Source organism: Pteropus medius, unplaced genomic scaffold (assembly GCF_902729225.1).
Source record: "Pteropus medius unplaced genomic scaffold, Ma_sr-lr_union100, whole genome shotgun sequence".
Lineage (NCBI taxonomy): Eukaryota > Metazoa > Chordata > Mammalia > Chiroptera > Pteropodidae > Pteropus > Pteropus medius.
The window spans coordinates 868,796-881,065 of NW_024354496.1; the positions used below are offsets into that span (position 1 = coordinate 868,796).

Sequence of the window (12,270 nt, forward strand, 5' to 3'; positions counted from 1 at the left end):
TGTGCATGCGTGGGGGAAAGATGAAGGAGGGCTGGGGGCAGTTCTCTGCCTCGGGGTCTCGGTGATTCCCACGTGGCACCCCCGATGTCCCCCCGGTCCGTGAACTGCAGAGTCATCTGTCTCGCTGCCTGAGCAGCACCTCCCCTCGGGAGCCAACGGGACCTGTAGTGTCGCACACCCCAAATCCACCTGTGCACCTCCTTCCCGCCCCGTCCTCGCCCCGGCTCCCCCACCTCGGATGTCTCCCCGATTCTTCCCTCTGTTCCTGCCGGCGACCGAGGCTTCTCCGTCCTTCCTCTCCAGAAATCCAATGCTTTTGTCTCCAGTTCCAGATTCTACGTGGATCCGTCCATTTCTTCCCCTCGTGCTGGCCGCTGCCACCTCTTTCTCAGGAAATTAAAGTAGCGTCCTAATGAGAGGTTCGGTTTCCACTCTTTCTTAACTGTCCATCCTCTGGACGGCAGACAACATCTTCTCGCGGAAACAGTAACGACACACGGCATTTCCCGCTCCCCGGGGCCCCCGACAAGCTCGTCCACCGTCCGTGTTCCCTTTGCGGTTCCCCCGAAGCAGACGTGTCCCCCTTCGCCGCGCGCCTCCTCCTTCCTCCCCGGCTTCCTTCTCAGACACATTTTTAAAGTTCCGCTTCACCCAAGACCGTGTTTCTTTCTGCCGGTGGCGAGGATGTCACCTATTATGTGACATAATTTCGCCTTCCCGTTTCCCTCGCTTTGTCCAATAAACGACATTTCTCCCCCGGTAGACGCTGCGATGGGGTTGCCAACTCCCATGTGTCCCTCCCCACAACCATGAACGAGGAGGAAGACGCCCGGCCTCGGCCGGCCTTGGTCGAGGTTACATCATCTAGAGCCTCGTCCCGGCCTGGCCCCGGGCAGTACTTTTTGGGACGCTGGATTTGCAGACCACACCTGAGGCCTTGGTCCGCTCCCTCCGCCGTCTCCACTGAACCCCGTGAGCTCGAGGTCCTCTGTGATTAGCTTCTTCTCCCATGCGCTCAAGCAGGATCGTAAACCTCTGTCTGTCCCCTTGAGCCACATCGCACGGCGTACGGAAAGCCACACGGTCCCCCGTAAATGTATCTACTACCCATCACCCATGTTCAGCTTCTGTCGCCTGTAAGCTCAGGCAGAGGTGTCTTTTCTGTGGCACGTGATAGACTTCACCGTGTGTGGTCTAGACACGTCCCTGTGGAAGTTGGAATCAGAGTGTCCCGTGTGCCCACAGCAGCCGTCACGGTCCACCGCTGAGCTCCAGGGGCCTATGCCTGATCGTGGCCGTGCTCCCTCAATACCGATGAAAGCAAGTTAATCCGTTGTTCCCTCTCATCGACAACCTCGACTGGGTCCTCTGCATCTGGACAGCCTGATTCTGAGTGTCTACGTCATGTTCTAATTATCTTTTAAAATTGCAGAAGGTTTTCCCCGACCAGCGAAGAGGTCTGATAGGTAAACCTGTCAAAGGCCACTCTGTTCTAAGGATGAACTGATTCCTCTCACGTGCAGCCAGGAAAGTAAAAAAAAAAAAGTAAAAATAATAATAATAATAATAACAAAAACAAGTAATAGTATGACGTGCCTGCAGTTACACACCCAGCTTGTGTCTCGAGGTGTCCTACAGAGGACCCCAGCTTTGCAGAGGATTATGCAGCATAGAGCTGGTTATTTGTCAAGATTTTATATCCCAGTGTTGATATATAATCTCGTAAACACAGGTATATAACTTTTACAAGAACGGTCTCTATTTCATCGTGAACCAACTGGAGGTAAAGAATAATTACAACTTGACGGTGTAAGGAAGGGAAATTACACTTTATAGGAAGGAAACTAGTAAATGTCACCATATAAATTACGTTTTGAATTACGTCTTTCCAGATCTGCAGGCTCCTAGGTGTTTCCCTGATAGATATTTCTGTGGAAGCAAAGGCTGAGTATGCGTGCAGTTTGATAGCATGGTCCCTTCAAGGATGAAAGACATAACCCGCCTTTAATGGAAGTGTAGCTTGCGTTTTTGGAGCCAAGAAGAATATTTTCAGGATTGACAGATTCCAAGTGTTTTATAGTTGCCTCACGCAAGTGGAATATTCTTTGAGGCCTGCGAAATAAAAACAGAACGCAGAGAAAATACCCCGAATCTCTCCATCTGTACAATTAATCAACCGTTTGACATCTGAAAAACCAGCAGAATAGCTAAATCCTCTGCACTTTTAGAACGATTAAAGAGTGGAAATGAGACCTTGGACCTTCGTGGAATGTGGTCGAAATGATTCTGTTCTGTTCTTTTTGATTCTGAAAATGTGGGGCGCAGGCTTCGAGGCAGCTGCCCAGTTCTAAGACAAGTTTGTACGCACGTCTCGTACGGCACGCGCTGGCGACACTACCTGTCAATAAAAAAAAGACGTTCTTTTATCTAGGACGACACACAAAAGTTTGCGCAGGATGGAAAAGGAAGGAAGATGGAGTCCACGTGCCGATTCGACCTCGTACCGAAACCACCAGACCGATTTGCTGGCGAAGCCTCAGCCTTCCGAATTGTTGACGGAGTTAGAAGCATCAATGGGCGTGTGGAAATCTTAACTCTTTAGTCAGTTGTCACTTTGAGTGTTACCAGGACCGGTCTCGAACCCCACAGGGGTGTCCGGAAAGGGAAGAGTTTGGGGCGGGAGCCCTGCGCCCGCCTCCTCCTGTGGGCCCGGCGCTTGCTGTGCTGTCGGCTGTCTTGGCTCCTTACAGGGTGTGACGCAGCACCTGTCATAAAGGAGTAGCCCATGACATCGTGACTTAGCGTAAGAAATCCGTATTGGGTCTTGGTCATGAGTTTGGGCACAGAGCTCCTAAAACCTTCGGGATTTCTTAAGTGATGAGGCTGATCAAGGCGTCTCCTGTTACGTTAAGGAGGTGACTTCTGGAAAGCGCCTAACGGTGGGGTCATCGCTAGAGGAGCCAACCTGTGGATAGAGTGTTGGCACTTTCGGGGCGACCCCCCCAGCTCCGGGGAGTGGGGGCGGGGCTGGAGTCTGAGTCCAGCCTCCAGTCGCCGGTGATTTAATCAGTCGAGCCTGGTTAAATGAATGAAGTGCATGTGAAAACTCAGAAGGACACTGTGTGAGGAGCTCCGGGGGTGGTGAACACGCGGAGATCTGGGGAGACTGACGCCCCTGGAGCGGGCAGAGAAGTCTTACCCACCCCGTTTCCCACGCGCCTGGCCTGTGCACCTCGTCCGGCGGACTGTTCCTAGCGAGTATGACGTTTCTCTGAGTTCTGTGAGCCGCACTCGCAAATGAATCCAGCGCACGGAGGGGGTCTGGGAAGCTCCGTGCATAGTGGCCACCGGAATCCCAAGTAGGAACTTGGACTTGTGACCGGTGTCCGAGGTGGGGGCTCATCGTGTGGGCTGAGCCCTTAGCCTGTAGGATCTGCTGGTCTCCACGCGCTGAACCCCGGATAGCCCGCGGGTCTCAGACACCTGCCTGCTGCTGTAGGAACCCCCCACCCCCTGACCTACGTATTGGATTTGGGTGAAGATCCCTTAAGTCTAAAGAATGTTTCTCATGTCCAAGCTTTGATTGGAACGATGTAAACTAAAATCCTCTAAATACGAATCCAACTATTAAAAGCCTCCTTTCCTCTCCAGTAACATCCCCCGGATGCCGGATGATGATTTCCCAGGTGTGCCGTGTCAGAGGACGTAGACACGTCACACCGTTTGCTCCTGGGCCATCCCGCCTCGCCCCGAGGCAGACGTGTCCCCTTAACCTCGTGCCTCCTCCTTCCTCCCCGGCTTCCTTCCCAGACACATTTTTAAAGTTCCGATTCACCCAAGACCGTGTTTCTTTCTGCCGGTGGCGAGGATGTCGCCTATTATGTGACATAATTTCACCTTCCAGTTTCCCTCGCTTTGTCCAATAAACGACATTTCTCCCCCGGTAGACGCTGCGATGGGGTTGCCCACTCCCGTAATTTACTATGCGTCCCTCCCCACAACCGTGAACGAGGAGGAAAACGCCCGGCCTCGGCCGGCCTTTGTCGAGGTTACATCATCTAGAACCTCATCCTGTCCTGGCCCGCAGGCAATACTTTTTGGGACGCCGTCACTGGTCTGCAGATCCGTGGGGCGATGCGACGTGCACCCTTTCCCGTTGACGTCACAGAGGGGACCCATCTTTCCGTTTAGGGCCGTGTACCAGGTGCTGAGGCACAGCGATGGGGTTCGATGAAAAGCGAGCGATCCTGCTCTGCCGACACGATATTTGCATATTAAAAAAAAAGCACCTCCATAACGAGAAATACTCTTTACACCTGTTATTTCAGTGAGAGCATCTCTGAGGCTGTTTGAAATTCTGGGGGGCACATCTCAGCTCCTTTCGGGTACTGCAACATATTCTGCTGGGTGCGGGGCGGGGGGTGGGTGTTATCACTTGGGCATGAGAGAATCTACAGTTGTATCGCCTTTCGCTTTTAAAAAGTCACTAAATGTGAATGAATAACAGTGAAATTAAAGACGCTGGGATGCGTCTTACCTCTTCGCCTTATTCTTAACCAGTCAATGAGAACGTTATGCTTTGTCGTAGAAGAACAACTCGGGAAAACTAGAAAAGGCGTTCTGGAAACGCAGGCCCCTCTCCCAAGACGACAGCCCAGCCGCCCGCTGGAGATCGGGGTGCCCTTCTATCAAGATGGCCGGCTGCAGGCGAAGGTGTACTGGAAAAGGTCCAAAGGTACGCACGGGATTTGCTGCTTCGTCACTCGCTGTAGGCGGCACGGTGGGGTAAAGGGACTTGGGGAAAAGCCAGTCTCGAGCCGTCGTATTGACGTTAAGGAAAACGCTGGCCGAACAAAACAGCGTTGACCGTGTTGTTAACGCCTTAGGTTCTGACGTCTGAGTGGGTTCCCGATCCCTAGAATCTCGAACACATTTCGAAATGAGCAACAGCCGATTGCTTAAATTTTATCATTTTATCAGGGATATGGACCCATCTTCTCATTTTTCCTGGAAGGCTGATCTCGTGTCCAGAATGCTCAAAATTGTCATGATTTTGTGCTGTAATTTTTGTCCTACATTGTTTTTTTTTTTTTTTAATTTAAGAAAGACCCATAACATAAATAATTTGGAAACGAGGAAAAAAGTCATCTTCTCAGTATCTTTTCGTGGACACGGTGTTTTAGTGGATTTCCTTTCAGAAATCCTCTATGCCTCTCTGTGTGTGTATAAGACACACATATTTTCAAGTAGCATTAGATGAGCATTCTGTGTTGTCATACTTTTCCAGAATTTCCATTGCTGCGTTGATCTACCGTAACACATGTCATGAGTCCACTGCAGAAAAACATTTAGGTTCTCTCACAATTACCATTTTGTAATTCATACCGAAATGAACATTTATCTTTGGAGTAAATTCTTCTTGTTTGCTTGAGTATTCATCTTTAAGATCAATTCATTTTGTTTACTTATTTTCTTTATTCTTAGAATGTTTATTTTGCATTACTGAAATAGTCCTTTTAGAATTATTTGATGTACATTTTTTATCTTTATCATCCTATACACTTAAAAACATAAGCAAAACAGATTGCTTCGAGACTCTGGTTTGAGATTTTTTTTCTAGTTCTTCCAAAGTGTTATTTCACTCAGGGTATCAGCCCATAGGCCGCAAAGAATATTGATGTTCATACTCTTCTTGTTCCAGAATTTTCTTCCAAGCTGCCGACGCCCATTCTGAAGCTAAAATAACATTACAATTACCATTAATATTTTGTCGCTATCATGTCTTCGTTAAAAGTAACAACCTTCAAACATTAAAAACGGTGTCATCGCTTATTCGGCATTGTTTATTAAATTAAAAGTTAAGATATTCGTAAGTTTTATAACCAATATTCAATTATAAAATAGGTTTCGTCTGTTGTACTTCTCTATTTTAAAGTAGAATTGTATGTCCGCGTGTCATATTAATATTCTTAACGAAACAGCGTACTTCATTAATGTGAGATGGAATTGTGAACATCTGTGGCAGAGGGGGTGTGTATGCGTGTGTATACACACACACGCTAACTCTAGAGAATCCGGCACCTCAGGTGACAGCTATGCCATAGAAACACGAATCAGAACAGCAGCTGTCACGTGGCAGCTTATCCTGCTGTCAGTCCGCAAATGTCCCATGTGACTTTCACCAGGTCACACAGCCACCGACGTAGGTGCTGTACTAAGAACTAGGCGCGCTCTACTTTCGTATTTTTCCAAAAAGCCCTTTTCATTAAATTATATCCATCCCATCTCCTTCGTTATCTGAAATCGAAAGCCAAGTTCGCATGTAAAACACAGCGGAGCTCGTTATGTTAGGACACTCGCAAGCAGGCTGCAGAAACTTCGGGAAGCCCAGAGCAGAATGAGATGCAGAGCACGTGTTCCAAGCTTATGCTACCAATATGACACGCAGAATCCCAAGCCAAATGTCCCCAGACACTTATAAAATATGTATATTTATAATCATCACAACTGTCGGAAAGGAAATACCTTTTCCATTGATGCAGAGGCATGCTCTTAGGTGATTTCTCTATAGAATGTGCACATGACATGTTTTTGTCACTTTGGACACGTTCGCTGGATTTTCTGGAATTTTTTGACTCTGTGAAATTATACATTTGACTCTGTGTGCAACTCACTAGATCCATCTTCAATGGTTTTCACCCCTGACACAAGTAGCCGAATGTTCCTGATTTATAGCCGGTGTTCGCCGGTGGGAACACTGAGTTTGAAACCCAAAGAGACTGGCGGCTGGGGACATCGGGGTGGAAGCGAATCTTGTTCTCTAATCAAGACAAAACTGTAAGCAGACATTGGTTCTTAGATGTCACCTTTCCGAAAAGTAGTGGTGGACAAGATGTTGGTTTTGGACTTGGAGTTGGGAATTTAAAAAGCACACATCTATTCATTTCCTTTGAAATTTCCCAAAGCGAGAGCTTCGAGGTTGTGGTATTATTTATTATGACGGAGCATAGAATTGGGTAGGACAGAGAATCAACCATCAGATGTTAGCCGTTCTCAACTTATTGCATACGGTAGTTGGGTTACATTAGTGAATACGCCAGAAGAAAGTACGTATCTTCAACAGTGAATTTGTAGAACAAACGTTATCGTGCAAGGACTAGTTTCTTGGCAAATTTTATTAATTAGTAATTTTATTATGCTACAGCTATCAGTTCATTTTTATCGTGTGATACTAGAATCCACAACAGGTCATTTTAGACTTTTTTCGGCTTTACGCTTAGTGTTTACACCCCATAAATATGAACAATTAGCTTGGGCAGAGAGAGAAAACATTTGTACTTCTGCTTGGAGGAGACGTGCCTTATGCCTTGTAGGTGTTCATGATTCTTACTTGAGTTGTACAAAACCAGGAAGTTTTAGTATCTGTCTTAGCAAAGCATTTTTACAAATATAGAGAGAACGAGGCATTATTTCACGAGAAGATATCATTCAACTAACATTTATTGAGCACCTACTATGTGCCATGTGGGTCGTTTGGCCGTGACTTCACCGATGACCTTTTCTACCTCGTGCTCACATTTCAGCACAGTTTTCCTGGGGCAGCGTACTGCATCCTCCACCCCCCGACTTTATTCTTTGGAGGGAGACAGTAAGCAGGATTTTGCGAGGCGCGCGTGGCTCCTCGGGTTCCCGTGCGCGTTCCTGGGTGACCCCCACGACTTTTTTTTGCTCCTTCCCGTTCTCTCCCGTTCGAAGAGCCCTGGTCTATGCAGATGGCGATATCCACACTGTGACTTCTGTGTGTGTTTCCACCCTGCAGACCCCAGCGTCAGCCGCTACCACGTGCACTGGTCTCCAGAACTGTGCGCCCACAACGAGACCGCCAGGCCGGAGGCGTCGTCCGCCACGACCCAGGTGAGTCGATGAGCGCCCTTGACCCCGAAGGCGACCGGCACTCACTCCGCCCGTCTGTGTGTGGCATCGGCCTGCAGCACGGGCGCAGCGTGCGTCCCCTGCATCCCTCACGGTCACTGATCCACATCTGAGTGAGCGACTAGCTGTCACCCGTTCACGAGGTGACATCGAGAGCGGCCACACACGGCCGGTCCCCGAACGTGGGGATTATTCTGACACCGATGCTCAGGATCTCTCGGACCAGAGGGACACGCTCCAGGGGCGCTGTGTGTTTCCTTTGAAAAGGGCAAAAACTTTGAATTATTTTCTGATTTTTCACTTGGCAGCACCGTCGCAAGGCATTACTTTTCGACTGTGCAGTGAATTTCTGTACGTTCCTGCCTGTCTTGCTTTGCCGTGTCCCTAACTGCCACCGACTCATCCAGCTAACGAAAGATCTGAGCTCTCCCCTCTACGCCACACACTGACCTTCTGACTTTGAACTTTCAGAGAACATTAAACTCCAGGGGAATAGGAGCTCTGTCCGTACTCCTTAATATGTTATTCCAAATATCTGCGATTACTGCCTGAGTTATAGAGCAGAATCAGCAAACCGAGAGGAAATGTTTAAGATGGCGTCAAATAAGCACGATGTCGATGACAGCGGTTTATATGTAATAATGCACCACGACGGTCCAAAATATCTAAAAGCATGGCCCCAAATGACAGCATATTGATACATGACCTGTAACTAGAACATTTTTCTTTTGAGTATTTTCTAAAGCAACAAGGGCAGTATTTTTCAAATCACGTGGAATCACATAAGTTTAAGATGGTAAGATAAAACAAGTCATTGGTTTTGCAGAAATAGTTTTTTTTGTTGTTTGTTTTTTTGTTGTTTTTTTTACTGGATTTGACTTTTTCTACCAGAGGCGTTCCTTTCGTTCACCTGTAAGCTCTTCCCAACGTGTATGGCCTTCTGTAAAAGTAAAAAAACTGATATTTGAAAAAGGGAAATGTATTTGCAGAGCAGAGGACGAAGCAGAAGCAGGATGTATGAAATGTTTTGTGGGCTTGTCCTCCTTCCGCGTGCCTTTGGATTCACAGAGAATCGGGCTTATTTTCAGGCGGCTGGACATCGAAGTGTATCATCTTGCGTCCATGTCACTCTTTGTATTAACCGTGCCCTGTGTCTGCCTTTGCTTGTCCCTTCTAGATAAAGGGCCAGCCCCTCCCCTTTGCTCATTCTCACATTTCCCCAAAGGGACCCAGACAAAGGTCCCCCCTTTGTCTTTGGTAAGCACGCATGGACCCCTGGGAACTATCAGCTAGAACGGAAAAGCACCACAGACAGACATGAAAGAAACGTAGTTATAACAAACGTGTTATAACTGTCATCTTTCTATGTTGCTGTAAAGTTATATTCTAAGCCTCTTAATCCTTGGCGGTTTAGCCTGTTTTTCGTATTTCTATTGAGTCACAGTAGTGTGGCAGGAAGCAATGACTGCACTTCAAAACGGGGGGCAAGGGGTGGATGACAGCTCTAAAGGAATATACTAATTTCGTTTTCAAGAAGAACTTACATATAAACTAAGCCCGTGTCCCAGAGAAGCCCCAGCCAGCTTTTTCTTTTTTTTCCTATTGAAAATAATTAGATTTGTATTTACGGCTTGACACAGCCACCTGCACCGCCGCCAGCTCCCAAATGCTGGCCGCGGAGGGTGCAGTCGGCCGCCTTGATGCGGAATTGCGAGGGTCCTGTGTAAGTCTGGAGGACGTGTCTCGTGCCGCTGTTGTAATCCATCAAAGCGTGGACACTGCTGTCTCCTTTGTCCTTGTTTCAAAAGACATTTTACACCCACTCCATCCATGCCCAGGAAAATCGTCTTATTATGATTGAATTATTATTATGGAATTTGATTTCATCTCCTGCCAGTTTTTTTTTTTTCCAATCCTTCATGAGATTTATTGCTAGCGTGTTTTCTCTCTTGCTCCAGGAAAATTATATAATTCTTCAAGATCTGTCATTTTCCTGCAAATATAAGGTGACCGTCCAACCAAGCCGGCCGAAGGGCCGCTTGAAGGCAGAAAGCATTTTCTTTACGACTCCAGCGTGCTCTGCTCTCAAGGGAAAAAGCCACAAGGTCATCAGCTGCCTCGAGGGAGCAGGTACTCCTCATCTCAAGTCCCAAGTGCCCCTCTGGGAAATTCGCGGCTGTATCCACATGTCCAAACCTTATTCCAGTAACTTCTAATAACTCTCCCGATTACCCGCATGTCTACCCTTGTCACTGCGGCCATTTCTGTCCTCTGAGAAACGGCATGTCCTGCCAGATTGCAGAATCCCTTCCCCTTTATCCATCCCAAAGCCGGATGCTATAGATAACCCCCAAAGGGTCAGAAGCACTTAGCACAGAGTGGCCTCGGTGACGGTCCCAGTCGCACACTCTCCCTACGTGTCAGAGAGGTGACCATCCGTAACCGGGCTTGAAGACCGCGGTGACATGGCTTCTACGTCCCTCCCACTGGGAGGCCACCCCCTCTCCCAGGCTGGCTCTAAGTCCGCTCACCATCTCGCTCTGTCCGGTAGCCTAACCCTGGGTTCCATCTTCGAATGACGACAGGTCACGTCCTTTCCAAAGTGCTGGCCAAGCCGGAGAACCTGTCTGCTTCGTTCGTCATCCAGCATGTCAACATCACAGGCCACTTCTCGTGGACGATGGCCAAGGCCAACCTCCACCAGCCCATGACCGGCTTCCAGGTGACGTGGGCGGAGGTGACGACGGAGAGCAGACAGAACAGCCTGCCCAACAGCCTCATCTCGCAGTCCCAGATCCTGCCTTCGGTAGGTGTCACCTCGGTCACCACGTCCGTGGCGCTCGTGGTCACTGCTCATGGCGAATGACCTTCAGGGCTGGCTATTTCTGTCGCGCCGAGGGCTGTGTGATGGAGTCTGATTTCTACATTTTCTTGTTCTGAATGTTCAGTTTTGCAAGTAAACAGCACAGCACCAGTGTGATTGTGAGTAGAATAAACTGCCCTCCTGACAAATTGTGATGGCCGGAGCCAGCTCGCCAGCAGCCTGCTTCCTGTCGTGTCGTGTTCCAGTCCCTCGGCCATTTTATTCTGTCTTCATTCACCTCATCTCCCTCCCTCCAACTGGACATGTCCTGTTGGAAGCGTTAAATGCGGGGGAAATAGCTTTAAAAAGCTTGTTGTTTCTCTTCCTTTTCGCCCTTCGAATTTGGCCAGACTCGATAATGAACTGGCCTGTCTTCAAGGCCACTTAATTCCTTGAAAAGCGGGAAAAAAAAAAAAAAAAGAAAGAAAAAACCCATGTGTGAACCTTTATCCTCCTTAAAAATGCCCTTAGAATACCCAACTTCTGCTACAAAAAACAAAAAAAAACGAACAAAAAAACCCAGCTTAAATCCCGGAAGGAAAAATTCCATGGAATTAGAAGCAGTTATTCTACGAGTGTATTAGGTTTTATTGAGTTTCGAGAAGAATGTGTTGGCATCCAAATAAACATTTTCGGTTACGGGCACTGACAGATACCGTGTTTTAAGGGAAAGCAGTTGGCTCGTCCGCAGCAATGTGGATGCTCAAGAATTCACATCACAAGACGTGCCGATGGGAGCTGCGGGCCATGGGAAAGTCTTCTGTCGGGGCGGGCGGCACGTCCCCCCAAGGGCGAGCCTGAGAACTGGCAGGGTCAGTCTCGCTGTGACTCTGCCAGGGTCTCGGGGTGCCAGGAGCGGAGCCGGGCGCCGATGGCCTGTCCAGCAGGGGGGTCGAGCGAAGGAGGGGACCCAGCCTGCCACGGACACCGCGGCACTGAGAAGCACCGTGCGCACGGGTGCGTCCTTCACCCTGTGGCTGCGTCCGCTGTGTCTGCTGCTTCGTAAAGGCCGTGGACGACTGTGTCCTTTTCTGTGTCCCCCTCAGGATCACCATGTCCTCACCGTGCCCAATCTGAGGCCATCCACCCTGTACCGGCTGGAAGTTCAAGCGCTGACCACAGCGGGGGAAGGGCCAGCCACGGTCAAGACTTTCCGCACCCCCGACCTGCCTTCGTCCTCAGCGCACAGTGAGTGTGTCCGCCACCCCGCCTCCCACCCTCCGGACAGACAGAAAAGCCTGGGCGAAAACCGAAACGCGTCCTCAGAGACGCCTGTGCCACGAGAACTCTCTTGACCTGAAAATTCTTCCTTCCCGTTTACATCCACCTACTGGATTTTATTTTAGCCTAAATTATATGGTGGATAATTGTTCCCTTTCTCATCCTCCTTCCTCTCTCTCTTCCTTTCCTTCCTTCCTTCCCTTTTATTTGGACACAAAGCATGCTTTTCCCTCGCCTTTGAAACCATAAATAAA

General features: G+C 48.7%; 1 protein-coding gene across 2 annotated transcripts in view; it reads left to right on the top strand.

Moving 5' to 3' along the window:
• Positions 1-12,270, top strand: part of ANOS1 (anosmin 1) — a 144,710-nt gene that overhangs the window by 127,573 nt on the left and 4,867 nt on the right. For both annotated transcript variants that reach the window (XM_039852229.1, XM_039852228.1), the window contains 5 exons: positions 4,589-4,735; positions 7,820-7,914; positions 9,891-10,062; positions 10,518-10,738; positions 11,842-11,983. In XM_039852229.1, the coding sequence (XP_039708163.1) occupies positions 4,589-4,735; positions 7,820-7,914; positions 9,891-10,062; positions 10,518-10,738; positions 11,842-11,983 (777 nt within the window). The remainder of the gene's footprint in view (positions 1-4,588; positions 4,736-7,819; positions 7,915-9,890; positions 10,063-10,517; positions 10,739-11,841; positions 11,984-12,270) is intronic.